The following is a 26,926-nucleotide window of genomic DNA, read 5'->3' as shown; positions in this document are numbered from 1 at the left end:
TTTTTCTGAATCAAGCCAACTCTGCAGATAATAATAATCCAGCTGATTTTGCCAAAAGTGTGATGGATTCTGCATCATTACAGCCCCAAAGCTCCACCTCTGACATTGTTAATGATGCTTAGACTGAACAGATGGTGACTCAGAGAAATTACTCAAGTGTTATCCTTTCTAAAGTAGGCCAAGCCATTCAGCTCACCTGAATTAGTGCATTAGTCAGAGGGTCTGGGTGGGTTCCTCTTCGGAGGATTGGTGTGGACTTGATGGGCCAAATGGCCTGATTCCACACTGTAGGGAATCTAGTCTAGTCTAGTTAATTGTTAGTACAACCTGGAGACTTCTGTATCATAGAATCTTTACAGTGTGGAATCAGGCCATTTGGCCAATCAAGTCCACACCAACCCTCTGCAGAGCACCTCACCCCATTTCCCATGGCTAATGCACTTAGCTTGCACATTATGGACAATTTAGCATCGCCAACTCTGCATAGCTTTGGACTGTGGGCCGAAACCAGAGGAAACCCGCACATTCACAGGGAGAATTTACAAACTCCACACAATCCCCCAAGTGTGGAATCCAACCCGGGTCCCTAGTGCTATGAGGCAACAGTGAGAGCCACTGTGCTACCCAATACCTGTTGTATTCAGCAAAGGTTGTAGTTTTCCAGCCTTACGTATCTCTGACTGGGCTAATGTTTTGTTGCCCATCCCTAACTGCCCTTGAGAAAGTGGTGGTAACTTGCCTACTGTGGTCCATGTGATGCAGTGCACCCATAGTACTTGTTATGAGCTGACAGGCCAATACTTTAACTTGTAGTGCATCTTCATTGAACTGATTGTAAAACATACAAATTTGCATGCTGTATCATTTACACTGTGTCTTACTCAAGTTACCCATTATGCACAGAACTGCTGTAATGCAATAGCAAAGCTATTGGTTATTCTACCTACTATCTCTTCTGTCAGTCTCTTTACGTGCATGGCACACATGGGGGATATCAACTTTACTTTCTGTGCCTGCTGGTTGGAATGATGTTATGTCTGATTCCATTTCAAAATCTTCTCTGATGACCTTTCTGATTTAGGCCAATGCCTTCAGACATTTCTTTCTGCAGATTTGTCATTGCGCTCGGCTCTCAGACTGATTCTTCCCCTCGGATTGGGCATTGCTTTGACACAGAGCCTCAGCCTAGCCTTTCTCCAAGATAAACCGCCACTTTCACATTGCTATCCATTCTAGAGAACTTCTTGTCAACTTGAAAAGAGCAACAACTGCACCAGGGAAACACAAGTTGAGCAAGCTCTAGAAGATAATGTGTTCTTTGCATGTACCACCAGAAAGGATTTCTTTCCATAATTGAAGTGATTCAGCAAAATACTGCAGGAGGCAGAGTCAATGTAAATATTGCAGGGCGATGGGAAAAGCAAGAGTCAATGTGGGTGGTCCCTTAAATGAACCAGCAAATAACTGATAGATTGAATGGACTTCTGTTATAGAAGACTCCACAACACTATGAAAATATTTCTAGGCAGTTCTCCTAATCATATAGGCAGCCACATCGAAAAGGAGAAGACCAACTTCAATGCCAATTGCTTTTGCATTAGGTGAAAGGGGGTACTGCAAATGCTGGAGATTAGAGTCAAGATTAGTGTGGTGCTGGAAAAGCACAGCGGGTCAGGCAGCATCCGAAGAACAGGAAAATTGAAGTATTGGGCAAGTGTCCCTCATCAGGAAGATTCCTGATGAAGGGCTCCTGCCCGAAACGTCGATTTTCCTGCTCCTTGGATTCTGCCTGACCTGCTTTTGCATTAGTTCAGTCGAATAATGACAGTGAGTTTGGCCCCTTACTTCATAGAGTGGAGAAGATATACCAGAAGATTTAGTTCATGATGGGATCCAGTTAGTTGCTTACACAACCCACTTGTGAAAGGTAGTTTGAAAGAAAGCTCACATTTCCCTCATGCATAAGGCCATAGGAGCAGCAGTAGGCTGCTTGGCCATTTGGGCCTGCTCCCACCATCCAATAAGATCATGGCTGATCTTGACTCAGCTCCACTTACCCACCCTCTCTCCAAAACCCTTAATTCATTTACTGTTCAAAAATTGATCTATCTTTGCTTTAAAAACATTCAACGAGGTAGCCTCAACTACTTCCCTGGGCAGGGAATTCCACAGATTCACAACTCTCTGGGTGAAGAAATTCCTTCTCAATTCAGTCCGAAAGCTGCTCCCCCTAATTTTGAGGCTATGCCCTCTTGTCTTAGTTTCACCTGCCATTGTAAACATCTTCTCTACCTCTATCTTATCTCTTCTCTTCATAATTTTATATGTTTCTCTAAGATCCCCCTTCATTATGCTAAATTCCAAGGAATATAATCCCAGTCTACTCAGTCTCTCCTCATAAGCCAACTCCCTCAACTCTGGAGTCAACTGAGTGAACCTCCTCTGCACCCCCTCCAGTGATAGTACATCCTTTCTCAAGTAAGGACACCAAAATTGCACGTAGTATTCCAGGTGTGGCCTCACCAGCACTCTGTACAGCTGCAACATAACCACCGTGTTTTTAAACTCAATCCCTTCAGCAACGAAGGACAAAATTCTATTTTCCTTCCTAATTACCTGTTGTAGCTGCAGACCAACCCTCTATGATTCATGCACAAGGACACTCAGGTCCTTCTGCCCAGCATCATGCTGCAACTTTTTACCATTCAAATAATAGTCCTTTTACTGTTACTCCTACCAAAATGGGTGACTTCACGTTTGTTAACATAGTACTCCATCTGCCAGACCTTTGCCTACTCACATCAAGTATCTATGTCCCTTTGTAAAGCTTCACAGTCCTCTGCACACTGTGCTCCACCATTCATCTTGGTGTCATCTGCAAACTTTGACCCAACTACAGGTGGTCCCCAACTCCAAATCATCTATATAAATTGTGAATAATTGCGGTCCTAACACTGATCCCTGAGGCACACCACTAGTCACTGATCAATGAATAGTTGTGCATAATAACCACCCATGAAACCTGTACCACAAATGAATGCCCGTACACAACATCATATAAAAATAGGGCTAAAACATTCCAGCAAGTTTTGACCTCAACTACTTTCTATGGCAGAGAATTCTAAAGGCTCAACACTCTCTGGGTGAAGAAATTTCTCATCTCTGTTCTAAATGGCCCACCCCACATCCTGATTCTTGATTCCCTGGTCATCAGGAACATCCTTCCTGTGTTTACCCTGTCTGGTCCTGTTAGAGGTTTGTAGGTTTTTATGAGATCCTTCCTCATTTTTCTAAACTCCAGTGAATATTGTCCTACTCGATCCAATCTCTCTTCACGCATCCGTCCTGCCATCCCAGGAATCACGGGTATTAATCTGTCTAACTGTTATGCCTAGCAACAAGGTCAATGGCATCTGTGAAGATTTTACTACTTAGCTTTTCTAGTTCAGATTTCACAGCACGTAGAGATGTTCATCAAGTGGCAGCTATGGGCAATTGGCATTGATGAAGCAACTAGATGGAGCCAAAAACGTGCATTTGGAGAAATGTGAAGTGTGACATTGTTTCAGTTTTGCTTCAGACTTAACACTGAAAATATTCAGTAGCAGTTCATACTTGGCTGTCTTAATGAAATAGTTTAAATACAGTTGCAAATGTTCATTCAATTATTTTGTTCCTTTCAGTCTCTATATTTAAGTAAAAAGTGAGGTCTGCAGATGCTGGAGATCAGAGCTGATGAAGGGCTCTGGCCCGAAACGTTGAATTTCCTGTTCCTTGGATGCTGCCTAACCTGCTGTGCTTTAACCAGCAACACATTTTCAGTCTCTATATTTAGACCGGGACGCTAAATGTCTTCAAGGCAGAGATTGATAGATTCTTGATGTCACGAGGAATTAAGGGCTACGGGGAAAATGCTGGTAAGTGGAGTTGAAATGCCCATCAGCCATGATTGAATGGCGGAGTGGACTCGATGGGCTGAATGGCCTTACTTCCACTCCTATGTCTTATGGTCTTATGGTCTATATTAACTGTGCTCTCAATGTGAGAATATAAATTCTTAACTTGCTTCTGCTTCCTGAATTTATTCACATTATCGTAAGTAATATTGATTTCAGCATTGCTGATTGCGGAACATGGGTTCACACATCACAAATCTGAGGAATACCCTTAAACCCTACTCACTGGTTTCTTTAGCTGCCTATTCTGTCATATTCTTGAGGATTACTTGTAGATACCCATTCGCTGACTGTTTCTGTTCTCCAGGATTAGGAGTTGACACAATTTAATACCATGTTTGGGTGACCTTTCTGGGGCAACAGTGCAGATGCAGATGGGTCATGATGATCATTTTTGTGTTGAAACTTTATTCTGATAAAATTCCCCAGGCAAGCAGAGCCAAGCTCACACGATAGAATTCTTTCCTGAGCCTCAATGCTCAATTTAAACTGGGCCTGGTCCCTGAGGACGTCTTCGCTGTTTAACTACAGAGATTAATGTTCTACTTAATTTGAAAGCACACAGTTTCTAATTAATTCAGGAGTCCCCAGCTGACTGACAGTCAGAGAGGGAGAGCTCTTCTTTCAAGTGTTCACAAACAAGTGTAAGCACAAGAGACAAGAACAGCCTGCAATATGAGCAGCACTGCCTCTCTCACTCCAATCTCACATCCTCGATCAGCTTACCTTTATTTTATCGATGTTATTATACCCGCAGTAGATGGGGAAAGTTAGCTTGGTCAGCTGAGTGGCTACAGTGCTGAGTGAGATCAGTTCCTGTACTGGCTGAGGTTGCCATGAAGGACTCTCCTTCTCAATCTCTTTCCTCTCCTGAGGCATGGTGACCATCACCAACCATCTCTCTCTTCCTCCAATGAAAGAGCAAACTCTATTTCTTATCGATTCCCAACAAATAGCCATCTTCCCTCCTGGCCACAGGCCGCTCTAGAAGTCTTTGAAGAAAAACCGTAATGTTTATCTTTTTAGTGTTATTTCCTAACTTATACTATGTATATATGTAATTAGTGAAATCGTTTTCTTTATTTTCTCTATTTTCTGTATCTAACATTTGTACCTATGATTTGTTGGTTATATTGTACACTTTTCACTGTACTCCTGTTCTCTAGCACCTTGAGCACACAATAAACCTAATTTTAATTCTCCAATTCTCTATATACTCACTTGCTTGAAGTAAATTAGAGGGAGCATTAAGTCTAATTCACAAAGGGCCTGACTGTCAGTGAATAAATATGGCGCATGATTTCTAGTTAATTAATCCTCAAGTGCCCATGGAATGCCTGCTTCTATAAACAGTGAGATGGAATATACTGTACTCACCTGGAGGAGCACACAGTGCCACTCTCTCATTAAAGAGACGACTTCTGGTGAGTTTAACCTGAGGATCACCACACCTCAGACAAGGGGTGAGGTTGGGATGGCTTCAGCCAATACAGCAATTGAACCCATGATGTTGGGATCAATCTGTTTCATAAACCAAAAGTATTAATGTTGGGGATAACCACAGAGAAAGAACTAAAATATCACCCTCTGTTAGTAAGAAGACACAATCTCGATTCACTGTAACTGGTTAAATGTGAGGCACTGTACAAGTACATTAATTAACTCCACTTTGAGAGCCTGTTCACCAGTGCCTTCTGGTATTAGTTTGCCTGGCTTCAGAATGATCTTTAGCTGTTATTCATAATCATCTTTTCCAAGAATACCTACGTCAACAGCTTGTGCAGACAAGTACAAGTTGATGTATTTGTACACGACATTGGAGCCTCTGGGGCACAGAGAGAGATGTTTCTGTGGCCAACATCCTTGGGATGAATTTCTGCTGTGCCTCCCAAATTACCCCCAGAAACTCCTGCCCTTGCTGCTCCACCATTTTCCCTGCTGGGCTCCCCTTCCGAATAACTCCCCGGCCAGCTCCGACCTCACATCTCTGTAGCTACCTTTACTCAATTCTAATACGATTACATCTGATTCCAGCTTCTCCCTCTCGGATTGCAGGGTGAATTCTATCCTCTTGTGGTCACTGCTCTCTAGGGGCCCCTTTACTGCCAGCTCCCTAATCAGATCTACCTCAGAATATATCACTTGATCCAGAATTGACTGTTCCCTGGTCGGCTGGACCACAAGCTGCTCCAAAAAAAACCATCTTGTAGGTATTTCTCAAGTTCTTTTTTTTTAGATTATATTAGATTCCCTACAGTGTTGAAACAGGCCCTTTGGCCCAACCAGTTCACACCGACCCTCCGAAGAGCAGCCCACCCAGACCCATTTCCCCTCTGACTAATGCACCTATTGCTAATTTAGCATGATCAATTCACCTGCCCTGCATATCTTTGGATTGTGGGAGGAAACTGGAGTACCCGGAGGAAACCCACACAGACACGGGGAGAATGTGCAAACTCTACACAGACAGTCACCCAAGGCTGGAATCGAACCTGGGACCCTGGTGCTGTGAGGCTTCACCAAAGAGATTTTTCCAGTCCGCCAGCATACTGACGACCCCATGATTGTTATAATAGTGCCTTTCTTACATGCCTTTTCTATCTCTGGATTTATTTTCTTCCCCACATCCTGACCACTTTTAGGAGGTCACTCCCATCGGGGTCCTTCTTTCTTTGCAGTTCTTCAGTTCGAACCAGACAGATTTTACGCCTTCTGATTCCAAGTCACTTCTTGTTATGGATTTCATTTCATTTCTTATGAGCAAGGCAACCCAGCCCCCTCTGTCCATTAGCCTGTCCTTTCAATAGGGCGTGTGCCCTCAGATATTTAGATCCCAGCTCTGATCCCCTCGCTGCCACACCTCTGTTATGTCCACAATATTGTACCTGCCAACTTCAATCTGTGTTACATGCTCGTTTACCTTGTTTTGTATACAGCATGTATTTAAGTGCAACACCCTCAGTCATGTGTTGACTGCCCCCTTCTCATAGTTGTCTCCTCATCTGCTGTGCCTGAACTTAAAATCCTGACCTTTTCCATACTTCCTGCCCTATTACTCATTCTGGAAACTTTAGTAACCTCTGCTGAGTCCTCTCCTCCTTTAACTTTATCCATAATTTTCTATGCAACTGAACCCAGCTCCCCAGTGTTTAATTGAACGCCCTATCCACAGCCCTACTTCAGTGATTCACCAGGATTCTGGTCCCAGCATAATACAGGTGGAACCCATCTCATTGGCACAGTTCCCTCCTTCCCCAATGTCTGATGAATTTGAACCCATTTTTCCTACACCCATCTTTGAGCCATGCCTTTACATGTCTAATCTTGTTGCCCATGCGCCAATTTACTCGCGGCTCAGGTAATAATCCAGAGACTATTACTCTTCTGGTCCAGAGTTTTCATTTAGCCCCCAGCTGCTCAAATGTTCCCTCAGCAGAACCTCTTTCTTCTTTCTATCGATATCTGTTGGTACCTACATGAACCACTACAATTGGATCTTCCCCCTCTCACTCCAGGTTCCTCTGCAGCCCAGGTAAGATATCCTGAACCTCAGCAACACAGCCTTTGGGATTGACACATCTAACCATGTTGCTGTGGAAGATCCAAGTCAGTTGGCCTGTGCTGAATTATCTGTCCCCTGTGGAGACAGTTGTGGAGAAAAAGACCTGGCACCACAAGTCCATCAGGCAGTGGTCCACACACAATGTTCTCCAGGCCCTTGTAAAGGAAATGTTAATCTTGTTGGATGGTTCCCTGAGCAGACTCTTAAAGTCAAAGCCTCAAATTCCCAACCCAGCACCAAGATGTAAGGTGATGACAAAGGGTCTGCCTTTTGGATCCTTCTTATCTGCCCGGAGTCTCGCCTTCTCTGCATGTTGTCTTGGAGGAAAACCAGCCATCACCCACACACCTCTCTGAGGTGTTCCTTTGTGAAGAAGGTCTGGAGAGAGATGCTGTGGTTAACGTCGAACTTCGGACCCAAGCAGTCTCAGTGCATGGTGCTCCACGGGCTCTTCTGTGGGTTGTCCATCTAGCGGTCAACTGCACTCAGGACCATCTACTCAGTGCCTGATATCCTTTGGCTCGTCGGAAACATTTGGGTTTTCTAGTGCAAGGGGCTGCCTTGACCATGTGCAGCAACCTGGCATATTTCACGGTTTAGGACTTGGTGCTGAGGTTCAGCTACTACAAAGCCCCAGGGTGGAAAGGCCCCATGCTGAAGCCTTGCAGACTTAGTGAACTGAGGGACTAGAAACTGGGTAAAACCACTAGGGCTGTATATCTGCTTCCTTTAACCTCATACCTCTGTCCAGTTTCCCCTTAAATATGTAGGTACCAACAGATATCGATAGAAAGAGGAAAGAGGTTCATTTGAGCAGCTGGGGGCTAAATGAAAACTCTGGACCAGAAGGGTAATAGTCTCTGGATTATTACCTGAGCCGCGAGTAAACATGTAAAGGCATGGCTCAAAGATGGGTGTAGGAAAAATGGGATCAAATTCATCAGACATTGGGGAAGGAGGGAGCTGTGCCAATGAGATGGGTTCAACTATTCCCTATCAAAGTGAGTTTCACATTTTCACCTGAAATTTCTTCAGAATTTCCTCTTGATACTTTGTTTGCTGTCTGCCTGTTGAGGATGGCCTGTGGTAATGCTCTTTGTGCATGACTGATCATCCAACTCAGTAACCTAATCCTGTTTTGTCCCCATAACCTTTGAACTCATTCACCCCAAGTGCTATGTCTAGCCGCTTCTTGAATACATTCAATGTTTTGGCATCAACTCCTTCCCGTGGTAATGAATTCCACAGGGTCACCATCCTTTGGGTGAAGAAATTCCTTATCTCCATCCTAAATGGTCAACCCCGAATCCTCAGACTGTGACCCCTGGTTCTAGACGCACCCACCATTATGAACATGCTCCCTGCATCTACCCTGTCTAGCCCTGTTAGAATTTTATAAGCCTCTATTAGATCCCCCCCTCACTTGTGTGAATGATTAATTCTTTCTGTTGTTGAGAGAAGAATATTTACCAAGACACTGGGAAATCGCACTTGCCTCTCACAGCAGAGACTGGCTTAACCTGCATTCTGTGCACAGACCTTGGATTGAATTACAGTATTAATACGGCTTATTTTTCACACCATTTAATAAAAGAATGATTAGATTCTTACAGTGTGGAAACAGGCCTTTCGGCCCAACAAGTCCACACCGACCCGCCACCCTCCCAGCCCCATTCCCCTACATTTACCCCTTGACCTAACACTACGGGCAACTTAGCATGGCCAATTCATCTAACCTGCACATTTTTGGACTGTGGGAGGAAACTGGAGCACCTGGAGGAGACCCATGCAGAGAATGTGCAAACTTCACACAGACAGTCACCTGAGGTGGGAAATGAACCCAGGTCCCTGGCGCTGTGAGGCAGCAGTGCTAACCACTGAGCCACTGTGCCGCCCACTATGTGTACTTTGTCCTGTGCATGTGACAACATTGCCTCAACTTAGCTCTAGGAATTACTTGAGTGGCACAGTTAAAATTTGATTTCTGACATCTGCCCCTTTGTACTTGACAGAGATACAAGTGTGACTTGGGCCACCACTGACAAGCGTTTCCAATTACGTTTTGAACTGACCTTTATTGTTTTGTCAAGTATGTCACTACGTTGGCAGTTGTGCCTGAATTGGCATTCTGAAGGGCAGAATGCTGCGGGCTCATGTCTCACTGCAGAGACTCGAGTGCCAAGTATCAGCTGACATGCCTGTGCTGTACTGAGGGAGTGCTGTAATGTCAGTGGTGCTGCCTTTTAAATGAGGTGTTCATCTAAAGCTCTGTCTCCAGCCTCTCAGGTGCACACAAAAGGTTTCAACAAAAGTCTAACACTGTGGATATCTGAAGAAGAGTCACAGGTGCCTGGAATCTTCATCATTTTCTCTCCCCATAGATGTTTCCACTTGTGGAATACTTGCACCACTTCAAGTTTTGTCAGGTGTCATAGCCCATGTTCATTATTCAAACAACATCAGAATAAAGGACAGATTGCCACTTTGTTGTGTTTCATGGGAGCTTGCGATACACAAATCAGTCGCCATTTTTCCTACATTACACCAGTGACTGCACTATTTTATTTTATCGAAGTAAAACACTTTGGGTGTCCTAAAGTTACCAAAGGAGCTGTACAAATACAAAAAGTTTTCTTTCCCTCCGTTTATTATTGTCTGTTCGGCCAATGTCAGCTGGAGCCTTGTGGTGCATTGATAGTTTCCTTACCTCTGAGCCAGGAGGGCTGGATTCAAAGTCCATCTGCTCCAGAGATGTGTGTCATGACAGATCAGGAAAGTCCTTCAATGCAATACTGAAACACATTAAGACCGAGGCCATCCTGTCAGTTCTACCAATACTCCTTCTGCCTCAGGTGAAAATACCTGGCAACTAGTGGAAAGGTTCAATATTAATTACTTTTCTGCTCATTGCAGTAATATATCTTCGAGAAAAAAATGATAATTTGCATTGTCTGAAAGAAGTATCAGGGCCTCTATCACTTCTAGTATGGCATCGCACATCCTCGTGTTAAACTGATCAAATACAGTCATGCCGAGGGATTTGACTGACTATGGAATGAAGCACTTTTCAATGCCACAGCCAATTTTTGCCACATTTGAATAAAATACCAACCCCTCCCCCTGGTCCAAATCACACATGTATCTTTGTTAAGTACAAAGGAGCAGATGTCAGCACTGTACCACAGTCAAACAAGCGATAACAAATAGTTGCCATGTTTTACAACATGGATAAGAGAGATGTGAAACCAGTTTCTGAGTGGCTAATTAGATTAGATTACTTACAGTGTGGAAACAGGCCCTTTGGCCCAACAAGTCCACACCGACCCGCCGCCCACCCATACCCCTACATTTACCCCTTACCTAACACTACGGGCAATTTAGCATGGCCAATTCACCTGACCCGCACATCTTTGGACTGTGGGAGGAAACCAGAGCACCCGAAGGAAACCCACGCAGACATGGGGAGAACGTGCAAACTCCACACAGTTAGTCGCCTGAGTCGGGAATTGAACCCGGGTCTCAGGCGCTGTGAGGTAGCGGTGCTAACCACTGTGCCACCGTGCCGCCCACCTAATGTACAAAGTTACAGGCAAACACTTGGATTTTGTAGCATTGTTTAATTTTGCAGCTTGACAAGTTGAATTCTGGAAAGTTCCATCTTCTCAGAGTTATTTTTGTCCAGAGTCCTGGAGAGCCAAGAACTTAGAATTTTCTTTTTTTGTACGTGTCCTAAAGTACCTTATGGCAGAGATGGCACTGACATTCACCAGCAATGCTGCAAAGAAAAACACAAAAGGAAATAAGATGTTGGGACATCATGTTACTGTTGTACAAGACTTTGGTTTGGCCGCATTTGGAACACGGTGTTTCAGTTCTGGTCACCCTGTTATAGGAAGGATGTTATTAAACTGGAAAGGGTGCAAAAAAGATGTATAAGGATGTTTGCGAGACTGGAGGGTTTGAGTTATAGGGAGAGGGGGAAAAGGTTGGGATTTTTTTTCTCCTGATGTCTGGGATGTTGTGGGGTGACCTCATAGAGGTTTATAAAATCTTGAGGGGTGTAGATAAGGTCAGTAGCAAAGGTCTTTTTTTGAGGGGAGCACAAAACTAGAGAGCATCGGCTTAGAGTGAGGGGGAAAGGGACTGAGGGGAAACATTTTCACACAGAGGGTGGTGCGTGTATGGAATGAGCTGTTAGAGGATGTGTTAAAGGTGGGTACAGTTACAACATTTGGACAAATACATGGAAAGGAAAGGTTTAGGGGATATGGACCAAACACAGGCAGCGGGGACTTATTCGGTTTGGGAAACCTAGTCAGCATGGACGAGTTGGGCTGAAGGGTCTGTTTCTCTGCTGCAAAGCTCTACAATGATGAGCTCAGCTGAAACATGCTTTCCCATTTCTGTCCCCACCTCATGTGGTGAAATACTCGTCTCCTGGACTCCCAATCGCTATCTCCTACATCAGAGGGAGTTGGTTTAGCTCAGTTGGCTGGTTGGTTTGTGATGCAGGATAATGCCAACAGTATGGGCTAAATTCCCACACTGACTGAGGTTACCACGAAACATGTACCTACACTGCTTGCATACTCACCAGCTTTCCACATATCTGAGTGAGAAGCTGCCGATTTCATAGCCCAGGAAGCACAAGCGAAACAAAATAAACAGAAATCTCTCCGAGTGCGGGCCAGACAGGAATGTCCTCTCCCTGAGTGTAGAAAGAAATAGTTTTTTAACTTGGATTATCAAATTCTTCTTTGTACAGTGAACAATTGTAATGGTTAGTGGAGCTAGAGATCTTCAAAACAGAGATAATTTCTTTACTGAGACAGCAATGATTTGGATAGGGTGATTATCCTATTGCATCATATTAGATACACTCTTAACGTTTAGATTTGAAACACTGGGGGGAATCAGCATGAGTCAGCCTTGCTGTTGTGCTGTTGCATTGTTTCCATGTCAGACATGAAGAGTACCTTTGAAATAGTTATATGCTGTCATGCATGTGACATTGCAGTATGATATTTCCCACCTTCAGTAACTCTCTCAGTACAGTGGGATCACTGTAGTGTGCTCACTGTCATGGATTTCTGATGAAGGGCTTATGCCTGAAATGTCAATTCTCCTGCCCCTTGGATGCTGCCTGACCTGTTGTGCTTTTCCAGCATCTCGATTCGGATCTCCAGTATCTGCAGTCCTTACTTTCTCCTAGTGTGTTCAGTCAGTCAGTTATGTGTATGTAATGTAGAGTAACATCAGGAAACACAGAACCCCAACTATGTATGAGTCTGCATAAGCAATGCAAATAGTTAGTGTTGCTAATAAACTTCAAGACATCCATCTCAACAAAAATCTGATGTCTGTGGCATATTTCACATGAGGTAGCACACAGACCACATTACGCAGCTAGTTAGTGACAACTAGTTGGTACTAAAATGTTGGAAAGGTGGTAATAGCATGGAAGGTTGTGAAGTATACTTTTCCCAACAATCATTTTCGCTATCCACCTGGATTCAGATCTGAACTTAACAAATCAGATTGAAGTGTTGCATATGTGCTGAAGCAAGAAATACATCTGAGTGGTCTCTCTCTCTTTAAAATAAAATAGGAGGTCACGGCTGATCTGTTTACCCGAAACATTGACTTCTGATGCTGCCTGCCTTGCTGTGTTCTTCCGGCCTCCTGCCTGTCCCTCCTGATGCTGCCTGCCTTGCTGTGTTCTTCCGGCCTCCTGCCTGTCCCTCCTGATGCTGCCTGCCTTGCTGTGTTCTTCCGGCCTCCTGCCTGTCCCTCCTGATGCTGCCTGCCTTGCTGTGTTCTTCCAGCCTCCTGCCTGTCCCTCTTGATGCTGCTGGCTTGCTGTGTTCTTCCAGCCTCCTGCCTGTCCCTCCTGATGCTGCCTGGCTTGCTGTGTTCTTCCAGCCTCCTGCCTGTCCCCCCTGATGCTGCCTGGCTTGCTGTGTTCTTCCAGCCTCCTGCTTGTCCCCCCTAATGCTGCCTGGCTTGCTGTGTTCTTCCAGTCTCCTGCCTGTCTGCTTTTTGTTTAGAAAGGCAGCTCCAATCTACCACAGCTCTTCTAGAACAAAATACAGTCCACAACTGGGTGGCACGGTGGCACAGTGGTTAGCACTGCTGTCTCACAGCGCCTGTAGACCCGGGTTCAATTCCCGACTCAGGCGACTGACTGTGTGGAGTTTGCACGTTCTCCCCGTGTCTGCGTGGGTTTCCTCCGGGTGCTCCGGTTTCCTCCCACAGTCCAAAGATGTGCGGGTCAGGTGAATTGGCCAAGCTAAATTGCCCGTAGTGTTAGGTAAGGGGTAAATGTATGGGTGGGTTGCGGGTCGGTGTGGACTTGTTGGGCCGAAGGGCCTGTTTCCACACTGTAAGTCTAGTCTAATCTAATCTAAACACTAAAATACATTTAAATCTGTGTTCAAGCATCAGTTAATCCTGTCACCCTGCTTCTTTGAAATGGGGCAAAGGTTTTAAAAAGCACACATGATGTCATTAGTCAATATTTGATCCACAGTCTGTAACTTTTAAAGAAAGCAACAAGAAATAAAATTGCAAAAAAAATTAAAACAGCAGCACTGCGCTGTAACACAGGTTTTTATAGTGACATGCTCAAAAAGTATCCAAAGCATAATAAAGGTGGAAAGCAAGTATGGATTGGCACTGCATTGATATTTGGTCAAAATTTCAGTTATTTAAACCGTGCATTAATTTTTTCTTCATCAAATCAAGTATGAAGAAAGACAAAACATCAAACTCCTTATTGCTGTTGGAAACAAGGGATTAACTCATCTACTGTTCTGTCAAAGATCCAGAAATTATATTCCAGATTTGAAGTTAATCTTCCAGATTTTAGAGGACAAACTTAAAATTCAAGTCAACTTCAGGATACACTGACTTGAGATCATGTCTGACTAGCAACTAGCAGGTGAACCAGTCAATCAATTCATCGACATGGGTGTTGATATAGAGATTTGGACTGTAATTTCATCAAAGTTTAGTTATTTGAAAGGTGTATGGCACTGGTCATTTACTCTAGATGGACAATATGTGCTAAATGACCAAAGTGCATATATTATCGCGAATGCGTCTTACAAGGGATCTATGCAGGAAACTGCACAATGTTGTGCAGTCCACACATGACGGGATATCTGCTTTCACTGAACTAGACATCGCACACGTTGGAATCATCCTCCTTCAGTGTGAACAGTTTCTCAGTGGTGTACATCTTTTATATTGCTGAGACTGTAGGACCAATGATTATTGGTTATTTTAGCAGCATAGAAGGATCTGCATATTATTATAATTCAGGAGGTACAAAACCTGTCAGTTACAACACCGAAGATTCCAGGCTGAAACGTTAAACATGTCATCAACCTCAACAATCATGAGAATGCATCTTTCCTGATGAAATCCTCACTGAGCCAAAGTGAAAGATTGTGATTGCTATTCTCTATTTCCAAGGACACAATTATATTCTGACACTGACTCCTTCACCAAGTTCCCTTTGGTGTAACAACTCAAAGATGTCACCAACACAATCGTCATTGACACCTTTAAAATTCTTGCATGTGAGCGGGTATCGCTGGCAAGGCTGGCATTTGTTGCTCATCCCTCATCACATTTGGACTGATTGACCAAATCAGAGGGCAGTTAAAAATCAACTCCATCGCTGTGGGTCTGGAGTCACGTGTAGATTAGACCCGATAAGGGTGTCAGGTTTCCTTCCCTAAATGACATTAGTGATCCAGATGGATGTTAAGTCAATGGTCATGTGGTTCCCATTAGGCTGACTTCTAAAAACAAATGCTTCATTGAACTCAAATTTTAACCACCTTGACATGGTGGATTTGAACTCATGTCCTTGGAACACCAGCCTGGATCTCTAAATAATTAGCACAGTGTCATTAACACTATGGTCCAGCTCCCATGTGAGCTAACATAAAGAGGGCATTCAGACCTTAGCATATTGTCAATAGTGTTTGACCCAAGAAACCACATCTTGGTAGCATATCACTAACAACAGAACACTCAAATGCTCATGCCTTGATGATCCAATCAATGAACAATCTCAAAGACAGCTGTCCATAACACAACGGGCTGATTGAAGGTTAGCCTTTTGGTACATATTCTGGGTTCATTTTCTCTGGCAGTGCCACAGTTAATAGGTTTGTGAAACATTTCTTTTCTACACTATGGAAGCATAGTTGTAAAGCAATGTAGTCTTATGACTGCAATAGAATAATGTGGACAAGTCAGAGGAAATTAAACCCTGAAGTGTTGGCATTTTCCCAACCAGTCCTGGGACACAACATGCTCACAGCAACTGCAAATATATCCCAAGATGGAGAAGCTGTTTTGTGATTAGAGTGTTCGTTTGTCTTAGTGTGGCATGAGAACTGGTAAAGTCAGAGTCAACCTGAGATGTGATGGTTCCTACAAACAAACAGCCTGCAATGCTCACTGTGAAGAATGAGAGCAATCTAAGATTTCAGGCTGCAGAAAACCTTAGTGACTTCAGGAATGATGAGCAGACACTTGGAGGGAAAATAGTTCAAACAGACCTTCCTCTCAGACAAAAGGCCAGGCTTTCATAGTGATTAACTAAATTACCAGGAAAAAGTTTTTTTTCTGTACAGGCAGGTTGAGGGAATAAGCCCAGAGTCTATCTCAATAGGAGTGGGGGATTAAACCTTTAGCTACAGAGCTAATTGGAACCACAGTACCACAAGTTAGACATCTGAGCTGGTAAATGGACCGCTGATAGGGATGCAAACTGTGATAAACATCACCTGCTCCTGAAAAACAATAAACATCTTGAGAAATGCTGAGCATTCGGTACAAAATTACTGGACTTCCTATGCAAAGAGTTGTCCCTGAACAAGTGTTGCAGACTGGCACATTCCAAAGTCCCGGCCTACACGCCAAATGAGACACAAATGAGGGGAACCACTGAAATGTGCAAAGTCCATTGAGCTCCTCTTGCCATACTACACGGAGAAACCAGAAACTATATAAAACCCTGCGGGAGCTGCACGTTAAAACTGAAATATGTTCTACAATGTAAATATAACCTATAATTGCAACTGCAAGTGTAGCGAATCACCTCGGAAAACCATATACTGGACTGAAATATAGAAATCTGCATTTCCTGTCTTGCAATGTCAAATTTGAACATTTCTTAACATACTATTAAAATTATCTGAATTAAGTGTATTTTTCGAATAAATCAAAATAGATGAAGAATGGATCTCAGAGACATGCAGGAGACCAGAGTTGTTCTTTCTTTCAACCTGTTTACGTTTGTTCAGTTGACTAAATAGCCCTGAAGAGAACTTGTACTGTCAGGTCTGGTACAGCTTAGGATGTGTGCCCAGTACATTCCTGCAACTATCAGTCACATCAGTTGGGTTTTTGGGGTTAGCCTATCCCTGACAGGATAATTATCTGAGAGCTCAAAGTTCAAATACTGACATCATTTTACTCTCTCTAATTAATCTAAGCAAACTAATTAATGCACAGCATATTCACATACAGCAATCAAAATCACTTCAGTACTACTTCCCTAACACAACAGCCTCATTAACACTTCTGATGCTAATACTAGGTTAGGAGCCCATGTTCAAGTCCCACCAGTCCAGGAGTGTGTGTGTGTGTGTGTGTGTGTGTGTGAACAAGTTGATTTAAATATAAATTTCTCATTGAATTTGTTCGAGGAGATTATGACTTTGCCTTTCAGAATGTTTCTGAAGTCCTTTCATTTTCTGCGGGGACTATCTCCTTGTCAAACTCCACAACACAGTTCACCGAGCCAAGGTTGCCTTGTAGGCAAAGCCCAGTGCCCATATGCTCCCCATTGCCCTCAATACCAAACACATCTGAAATAACTCCACAGAGGCCAGTATCCCATCATCAAGTCAACCTTTATTTACGTGCACTCAGTACTGGTCACTGGTCTGGCTTTCTCAGAGCCAGCTCTCAGAGTGAGCAATCATCAAATAGGCAAAACCACACCTCTTCTTCCTCAGCAGGCTAAGGAAATTCAGCATGTTCATTAGGACCCTCACTAACTTTTACAGAGGCACCATGGAAAGCATCCTATCCGGATGGATCACGGCAACTGCCGGATGGTAAGGAACTACAGAGAGTCGTGAACACAGCCCAATCCATCACGTAAACCTACCTTCCATCCTTTGACTCCATTTACACGTCTTGTTGCCACGAAGAGGCAGCCAACATCATCAAAGACCCCGCCCATCCTGGTTAGAATCTCTTTTAAACTCTTCCGTCAGGCAGAAGACACAAAAGCTTAAACACACGGACTAACAGGCACAGTGGCACAGTGGTTAGCACTGCTGCCTCACAGCGCCTGAGACCCGGGTTCAATTCCCGCCTCAGGCGACTGACTGTGTGGAGTTTGCACGTTCTCCCCGTGTCTGCGTGGGTTTCCTCCGGGTGCTCCGGTTTCCTCCCACAGTCCAAAGATGTGCGGGTCAGGTGAATTGGCTATGTTAAATTGCCCGTAGTGTTAGGTAAGGGGTAAATGTAGGGGTATGGGTGGGTTGCGCTTCGGCGGGTCGGTGTGGACTTGTTGGGCTAAAGGGCCTGTTTCCACACTGTAATGTAATCTAAACAGTTTCAAGAACAGCTTCTTCCCCGCTGTTATTAGACTGTGGAATGGACCTCTGAAATTTCAAACCTAATGTTGACCTTGCTTTCTATGCACCTTCTTTGCAGCCGTAACTTTGTATCCTTCGTTCTGTCCAAACACCCTATGGCCTTTGATCTGCTGCACTGCATGTAAAACAAAACCTTTCACCATACTTAGGTACTCGTGACAACAATAAATCAAATCAAATCGAATCTATCAGCTAGAGCTCCCTGATTGGACCAGGTTAATAGCCCCAATCAGGGAACTCTTATTCTATGAGGTCCACCTGGCTGACCCGGGTTCATTACAAACGCTACTACATCAGAAATCGTAATTATCTCTTTCTCTGGGCATGTCTCTGTTTGTCGCAGCTGACCTCTGAGTCAAAACCCTACGGCTTCCTAATGTCCTGGGTGCTGAGGATTCAGCCAGTGCCACATCATTAGAGAGGAAACCTTCTGAGGTTTAATGGCTGATTCTAGCGATTCAGTAAGGATGTTAATGAGCTTGTAGCAACTGTGATATACCAACCAATGCTAACATAAACAAGGGCAGGTAATGGCCCAGTGGGATTATCACTAGACAATTAATCCAGAGAGTAAAAAGTGAGGTCTGCAGATGCTGGCGATCAGAGCTCAAAATGTGTTGCTGGTTAAAGCACAGCAGGTTAGGCAGCATCCAAGGAACAGGAAATTCAACGTTTCGGGCCAGAGCCCTTCATCAGGAATGAGGAGAGGGTGCCAGGCAGGCTAAGATAAAAGGTAGGGAGGAGGGACTTGGGGGAGGGGCGATGGAGATGTGATAGGTGGAAGGAGGTCAAGGTGAGGGTGATAGGCCGGAGTGGGGTGGGGGCGGAGAGGTCAGAAGATTGCAGGTTAGGAGGGCGGTGCTGAGTTGAGGGAACCGACTGAGACAAGGTGGGGGGAAGGGAAATGAGGAAACTGGAGAAATCTGAGTTCATTCCTTGTGGTTGGAGGGTTCCCAGGCGGAAGATGAGGCGCTCTTCCTCCAACCATTGTGTTGTTATGTTCTGGCGATGGAGGAGTCCAAGGACCTGCATGTCCTCGGTGGAGTGGGAAGGAGAGTTAAAGTGTTGAGCCACGGGGTGGTTGGGTTGGTTGGTCCGGGCGTCCCAGAGGTGTTCCCTGAAGCGTTCCGCAAGTAGGCGGCCCGTCTCCCCAATATAGAGGAGGCCACATCGGGTGCAGCGGATGCAATAGATGATGTGTGTGGAGGTGCAGGTGAATTTGTGGCAGATATGGAAGGATCCCTTGGGGCCTTGGAGAAAAGTAAGGGAGAAGGTGTGGGCGCAAGTTTTACATTTCCTGCGGTTGCAGGGGAAGGTGCCGGGAGTGGAGGTTGGGTTGGTGGGGGGTGTGGACCTGACGAGGGAGTCACGAAGGGAATGGTCTTTGCGGAACGCTGATAGGGGAGGGGAGGGAAATATATCCTTGGTGGTGGGGTCCGTTTGGAGATGGCGGAAATGACGGCGGATGATATGCTGTATACGGAGGTTGGTGGGGTGGTAGGTGAGAACCAGTGGGGTTCTGTCCTGGTGGTGGTTGGAGGAGCCGGGCTGAAGGGCGGAGGAGCGGGAAGTGGAGGAGATGTGGTGGAGGGCATCGTCGATCACGTCTGGGGGGAATCTGCGGTCCTTGAAGAAGGAGGCCTCTCGGGCCCTGGATTCCAACACTGCCAGGGTAATGGACCTGGCATTGATCCTTGCAGCACACTACTGGAGCGAGGCCTCCAGTTCGAAAGCCACAACCACCCTCTGTCGTCTGCCTTTGAGCCAATTTTGTATCCAAATGGCTAGCTCTCCCTGTATTCTATGTGACCAGTCTGCTGTGCGGAACTTTGAATAACACTTTACTGAAGTTCAGGTAGGCAACATCCATCACTCTGCCTTCATCAATCTTCTTTGTTACTTATTCAAAACACTAAATCAAGTTAGTTATACATGATTTCCCACGCACAAAGTCATGTTGACTCTCCCTAATCAGACCTTGCCTTTCCAAATACATGTAAATACTGTCCCTCAAAATCTCCTCCAACCACTTACCCACCACTAACACTAGGCCCAGTGGTTTATAGTTCCCTGGCTTTTCCTTACCACCTTTCTTAAATAACAGCACCACATTAGCCAACCTCCATTGTGACCCTTAAGTTAAACAACCACCGGTCACTTCTCCCCAATGAGAGAGCAGCCCTATAGTCTGACAGGACGATGGCAACTTTAGTTTTACTTAATAACTTTGTTAAAAACAGAAAGTGCTGGAAAACCTCAGCAGGTCAGGCAGCATCTACGCTGTTTCTGAATTTGGTATCCTGTGGAACTCCAAGACAGGGTTACATTGAAATGGAAACATTAACTTTGCTTCTCTTTCAACTGATGCTACCAAAGCTACAGAGTTTCACTGCAATTTCTGTTTTAGTTTTGGATCTACGACATCCACAGTATTTTGCTTTAATCAAACCAGTTGATTGGGTTATTGGTTGAGGTTAATCAAAAGGCAATTAGTCACCTTTCTGAAAAGTGAAATGGGTGAGGGTGAAAGTGCAAAGACATGCATAGGAGAAGCTTGTAGATGAGTTGGATCTCTTGTTGCTGTTATGAAACATGTTTGAGCGTACTGCAACCACTCAACTGTTAGTGGACACGAACAAACAATTTAACAACATACAGCACTTCAATCCAGCCTTTTCCCAGACACGTTTGCTGCACCAGTCAAATTAACTTCTCAACACTGACTTCCACACCAACACTGATTAGTATTCACTCAATAAGCTACCTCGCTGCATGGTGCTCTCCATCATTGTCTGACTTGCTTCACCTTCTGAATATTTCACTAATGCATTATTTAGTGATCCAAGGTCAGGATTGCCAAAAGCCTTTGTGCTTTCAGATGTGTTAGAACTCCTGGCAGACACCAGTGCTGTTTGACCTTGCTGTGTTGGATGTAAGTATTTATGTACCAAAGACTTAATGATAGTCAATAAATTAAGTTTCCTTGGTTGACGGCTCCCTTGTTTCACACGCTTGAACATGGAAGGCACACGCAAGAAAAGTAAAGCATTGTCATCCATTTCCTCTCCAAGGTCCTCGTAAAAATACTCATAAATTTCAGGGCATGTGATGGAATAATCATCCTCAAGTTTCCCTTTTGCAGCAGACACTAATTCCAAACAAGGTGAAGGGTCCCCGCTTATTAGAAATTGATTGTCCTTTGACACAGGGACAGAAGCCTGTGCATTGAAATCCTCTTCTAACACACTTTGAGTCTGAGTGCCACTGGGGACAACAACTTGTCCATATTCATTGTGTTGGCCCTGGAACACTGTACTGTCCCACAGTTCTGGGAGGGCCTTGGCATCTTGCTCACGTGCCTGTGTGCATCGAAATCCAACATCTAAATGGTCATCCTTGGCCATCTCTATGTAGCTCTTATAACAATCATGGTCCAGCATATCTTCGACATAGCTATCCATGTCCAGTGTGACACTGGGTCTAGTATCATCGTGAGGCTGGCGAACCGTGGTGTGAGTGACAGAATTGGATGGATGTGTAGAGTACGAGGATTCGGAAGTGGAACTGTGAAGATGTTGCGGTGTTCTCGAAGTATGGAGACCTTCGCCAGAAATCAGGAAACACTGCCTCCCAGATGGATTGCCGCTTGATGTCATGTGACCAGTGGCCATCAGAAACTGGTTAACGATTTCCAGCTCCATGTCTTCTTCAGCAGCAGATAAGACATCCTCGGAGGGGTAGGGCACGCTGTCGTGCTCTGGAGGGAAATGCCCGGCTAAAGTGGGTCTGCCTCTGCTCTGAAACATCGCCTGTCCCTCTTCCCTGTCTATTCTCCGCGTGCACTGTATGGCCACGTCCACTGGGCTAGGGGACTGGCGAGATCGGCTAAGGTTGACCCTCTTGCTCCTCTTGGGGTGAGACCGTAAGATCTTCTCCGAATCCTCACTGAGGTCAGAATCTTCCGAGGTGGCCAGGGAAGGTTTTAGGATGCAACGGCACTCCTCAGGAACGCTGTCGAACAAAGGCCAATCTCTCTCACCCTGGTGGAAGCTGTAACCAAAATCATCCATATCTGAAACCACAGAGAGTCGACAATTTAGTAAAGGAAGTGGGCACCAGTTGGAAGGATTAAAGAGCTGGAATTAGTTGTGTGCTTGCAGGTTCAGAGATTGTAGATCGACTGTCCCTCAGCACAGAGGCATATACCAGAATGCACGGTGGCTCAGTGGTTTGCGCTGCTGCCTCACAGTGCCAGGGACCTGGGTTTGATTCCAGCCTCCAGCAACTATCTGCATGGAGTTTGCACATTCTCCCCTTGTCTGCATGGGTTTCCTTCGGGTGCTCCAGTTTCTTCCCACAATTCAAAAATGTGCAGGTGAATTGGCCAAACTATTTTGCCCATAGTGTTCAGTAGGTTAGGTGCATTGGTCAGGGGTAAATATCGGAGAGTGGGGGAATGTGTCTGGGAGGGTGACTTTTGTTGGGTCGGTGTAGACTTGTTGGGCCGAAGGGCTAGTTTCCACACTTTAGGGATTCTATGATTCAATGAAATATGCCTATTGCCATGTTGGTTAAGGGGCATGATAGCCATCTAGATGTTAGACCCAATACACCAGTGTCAGGCTCCCTTGCTATGCTGGGTACATACTAGCCTTCCTGGAGCACAAGCACACCAACTGTTCTGAAGTGATTGGTGTAAGCTGTCACTCACCCTGGGCTCCACCAATGCCCATTTTTTCCAGCCCTCTGCCAAGCTTCTCACATCCACTCTACACCACCCGAAACCTGAATCTGTCTAATGCCCTCAAACATCATGCCCTCCCCTGGCTCTGGTGAGCAGGTACACGATGTAAAAACAAACTGAAACATTCAACATCTCAGAGAGCCCATTGTGAAATGCCACCACTTACAGACTTAAACCATTGACGTGTACCTGTGCATTACTGAAGTAAATGGTTAGATGTCTTAGTTTTGGCTTTTACATTTCAGCGAGTCTTGACCGCCCCAAACATCTGTCACAAGATGGAGCAAAGGCAGTCAACAATTGTCCAAAATGCTAACATGGCACAGAGCTCCTCCAAGAAGAGAAAGTAACCATCCCTTTATCAAGCTAAATCCTATTAGTGTGAAGATCATTACAATGTAAGTGGTCGTCCCTCGGTTGATGTAACTGGAGAGACCCATTCTCCAGCAGGTCATGGAGACGGGCTCTGAATGGACAATCCCTATTGCCATGATGCTTTGTTTGCTGACAGTTTGCCCAATTGCCCCATGACTCCCTCGTGGGCAGACAACACACACTATTTACTTGAAAATGAGACCGAGTCAGGAGAAAACTGGAAGCTTCCTGACGCCTGCTGGCTTCCGAGATGGAAATCCCTGACATCAGCTGATACCCTGACCCAAAGCAATGCACCTTGGACATCAAACTCTCCCAAACCCAAGGTAGGCAGGCTGAACATCACATCCTGCTGGATGTACAAGGTGCATTGCAAAACCTCACCCAGACTCCTTCCAAACCCACAACCTCTGCTGTGTTGGACAAGAGCAGCAGTTATATGGAAACATCACCCCCTGCAGTTTCCCCTCTGAGCCACACACCATCCTGAGTTGGAAATAGATTGCTGTTCTTTCACTGTCACTGGGTCAATATCCCAGAAACCTCTCCCTTAATAGCATTGTGGGTCCACCTTTCTTTAGGTGCATTCACAGGATGTGGGTGTCACTGGTCAGACCAGCATTTAATGGTCATTCCCAATTGCCCAGAGGGCAGCTAAGAGTCAACCACATATGCTATTGGTCTAGAGTCACATATAGGCCAGACACGTCGAGAATGACAGATTTCCTTGCCTAAAGGATATTAGTGAGTCAGAAAGATTTTTACATTTTCCCCAAGTGGATTGCAGCGGTTCAAGAAGGCAGCTTCCACCACATTCCCAAGGGTAATTAGGGACGGGCAATAAATGCTGGCCCAGCCAGTGATGCCCACATGCCCTGAATGAATAAAAACAAAGACCTCACTCTGCGAATCGTTGTACAATTTTCTAGTGTACAGAAAGCTATGTTTTGAGGCCTGCACAGACTCTTCAGGGATTGTAATGAGAGTGGGCAATGGGAACGTGGATTGTCTGAGTCCTGCACTATCTTTAAATGGACAAAAACTACACCAGGTTTGTGACTGTCTGGGGAGTAGTTGATATCCAAACCTCAAAGCTGCATCAAGCTGTGAGTGACATTGAAACATCACCTACTCCTGAAATATCTTAGCAAACAGAGATGGTTAATTGCTCCTTCTTACATTGTTGTTCTATCATCAAATAACATTAACAACTCATTTAAATGATTTTCTATTCGAAAAATTACTCACCTTTGCTTCCTACAACAGGCACAAGATACAAAGGGCAGGGAACTGAGCTCCCACATCTACGTGTGCACTATCCCAGAGTTTGACCTTTGCTGGGACACACTGTCCTTTACTTACAGTAATATCAGATTATTAAAAATAGACCTGACTGTGATCACATGGACTGTGTTCGACTTTGCTTCCTCCAGTGTGATAGTCAGCAGTGTTATAGCATTACAGTCCACTAATAGAAATGACACAGGAAGTCAATGTGGTTCTCGATCAATCCAGGGATATTCTAGGGTTCTGCACTTTCTGTGAGGGATTTCCTTTGAGAGGGGGGTAGCTGGGGGGGCTCCTGAGGTCATTTCTTTTCCTTCATTTACAGGATGTGGACTTCACTGTCTCGAACAGCATTTCTTACCCATCCTGAATTGCCCTGGGGGCAGTCAAGGGTGTGGGTGTGGGTCTGGATTCACACAGCCTGGATCAGGTAAGGAAAGCAGTTTCTGTTCCTGAAGGATATTAGTGAATCAGATGGATTTTTCCAACAATCGAACTATGGTCATCATTAGAGTCTTAAATCCAGATATTTATTAAATTCAGGTTCTACCATCTGCCGTGGTGGGATTCGAGACCAGGTCCACAGGATGTTACCTGTGTCTTTGGATTAGCAATCCAGTGATAACACCACTCAACCACTCTCTGTCATATGAATCTACAGCCTAAGCAGAGGACACTCAGCCCGTCATGAGGAGTGTGGCCAAATAATAGCTTCCCACCATCTTCATCTGACGCTGTCACCACCCCTGGTGGAATAAAGGTCATCCTGTGACATAGGTTCGTAATTGGTTAGGAGTTAGAAACCTGCAGTGGGCACAAAGAGAGTGTTCCCTCGTTGGTGAGGTGTGACAAGATGTGTTGCCTGAGGGATTTGAACTGGGCCTCAAAACCTACCCCTAGTGCAGGGACTGACTGAGAGCTGTAAGATCGGCAATACTGAGCATCATGTTTCCAGAAAGACTTTGAAAAAGGGTACAGCAGAGTTTATCAGGGGTAAGGGACTTCAGTCATGAGGAGAATCATAGAGTCATAGAAATATACAGCACGGAAACAGACCCTTCGGCCCAACACGTCCATGCTGACCAGCTTCCTACATAAATCTAGTCCCATTTGCCAGCACTTGGCCCACATCCCTCCAAACCCTTCCTATTCATAAAGGCATTCAGATGCCCTTTAAATGTTGTAAATGTACCAGCCTCCACCACTTCCTCTGGCAGCTCATTCCATACACGCACCAACCTCCTCGTGAAAAAGTTGCCCTTTGGATCCCTTTTAAATCTTTCACCTCTCACCTTAAACCTATACCCTCTAGGTCTGGACTTCTCCGATCCAGGGAAGAGACTGTCTATTTACCATATCCATGTCTCTCATGAGAGATGGAAAACTTCAGACTATTCCATTTGGAAGTGAAAACATGAAGAGATGATGCAGTAGGTTTACGAGAATGATCCTGAACTTTGTATCTGGAGGACAGATTGGCGAACTTGGTGCTCTACTCCTCAGCGAGAAGGCTGAGAGGAGATTTGTTGGAGGCCTTCAAAGTCATGAGCAGGTTCAACAGAGTAGAGGGAGTGAAGCCATTTCCAATTGGAAAAGGACAGAGAATGAAAGCGCATAGATTTGAGGTGAAGTGCAAACAAAACGAAGTTGATGTGAAAATAACTGTCTCACACAGCGTGTTGTTAGGGTATGGAATGCACTCCCTGGAAATGTGGTGGAGGCAGGTTCCATTGAGACATTCAAGAGGGGCATTGGATGGTTATTTGGAGAGATATAAATGCAAGGGTATGGGATAAAGGCAGGAGATTGGTGCTAGGTAATAATACTCGCTTGAAGAGTCAGTGCCGTTACACTGGGCCAAATGGCCTCTTTATGCACAATCAGAATTTTGTGATTGTGTGCCCTATTGGAACTTTCAAAATGAAGAAAAGTTTTGATAGAATGGCTGTAGACAAACTATTCCTTCTTTCAAGTGGGACTGACCTATAGAGGTTTATAAAATCATGAGGGACATGGAAAGGGTGAATAGCCAGGGTATGGGAGTCCAAACCTAGAGGGCAGAGGTTTAGGCTGAGAAGGGAAAAAGGGATCTGAAGGCCAACTTTTTCACTGACATTGCTGTGGGTCTGGAGTCTCATGTAGGCCAGTCCAGGCAAGGATGGCAGATTTCCAAGTCTGAAGATGATTAGTGAACCAGTTGGGTTTTAATGACAGTCAACGATAGTTTTATGCACACCACGACTGAGACTAGCTATCCTGATTTATTGAAATAATTTATATTTCTGCCACTGTGCAGTTCAGACTTTTGTCA

The 26,926-nt window shown here is 44.9% G+C and overlaps 1 protein-coding gene across 2 annotated transcripts; it reads right to left on the bottom strand.

Annotated features, from left to right (window-relative positions):
- Positions 1-11,138: 11,138 nt before the first annotated feature.
- Positions 11,139-24,652, bottom strand: perm1 (PPARGC1 and ESRR induced regulator, muscle 1). Of its 2 annotated transcripts, none has more exons than XR_009647106.1 (3): positions 24,577-24,652; positions 12,113-12,226; positions 11,139-11,293 (listed from the first exon to the last, which is right to left on the bottom strand). XR_009647106.1 is itself a non-coding variant. In XM_060852319.1 (3 exons), exons 1-3 carry the CDS (start codon positions 22,013-22,015, stop codon positions 11,187-11,189), a joined length of 1,263 nt encoding a protein of 420 aa, XP_060708302.1. In that variant the 5' UTR covers positions 22,016-22,032; the 3' UTR covers positions 11,139-11,186. The 2 variants fall into 2 exon arrangements, 1 of the variants encoding a protein (XP_060708302.1); XM_060852319.1 differs by lacking the exon at positions 24,577-24,652 and adding an exon at positions 20,974-22,032.
- Between the last annotated feature and the right edge of the window lie 2,274 nt (positions 24,653-26,926).

Source organism: Hemiscyllium ocellatum, chromosome 37, assembly GCF_020745735.1.
Source record: "Hemiscyllium ocellatum isolate sHemOce1 chromosome 37, sHemOce1.pat.X.cur, whole genome shotgun sequence".
NCBI classification, from domain to species: Eukaryota; Metazoa; Chordata; class Chondrichthyes; order Orectolobiformes; family Hemiscylliidae; genus Hemiscyllium; species Hemiscyllium ocellatum.
This window is presented reverse-complemented; position numbering and strand designations above follow the sequence as displayed.

Coding starts and splice junctions, on each gene's coding strand:
- perm1 (XM_060852319.1), bottom strand. CDS start 22,015: ATGTTTCAGAGCAGAGGCAGACCCACTTTAGCCGGGCATTTCCCTCCA. Junction 12,227..20,973: donor GGAGAGCACCATGCAGCGAG/GTAGCTTATTGA, acceptor TTCTACACTCAG/GGAGAGGACATTCCTGTCTG. Junction 11,294..12,112: donor CTCAGATATGTGGAAAGCTG/GTGAGTATGCAA, acceptor TTTTCTTTGCAG/CATTGCTGGTGAATGTCAGT.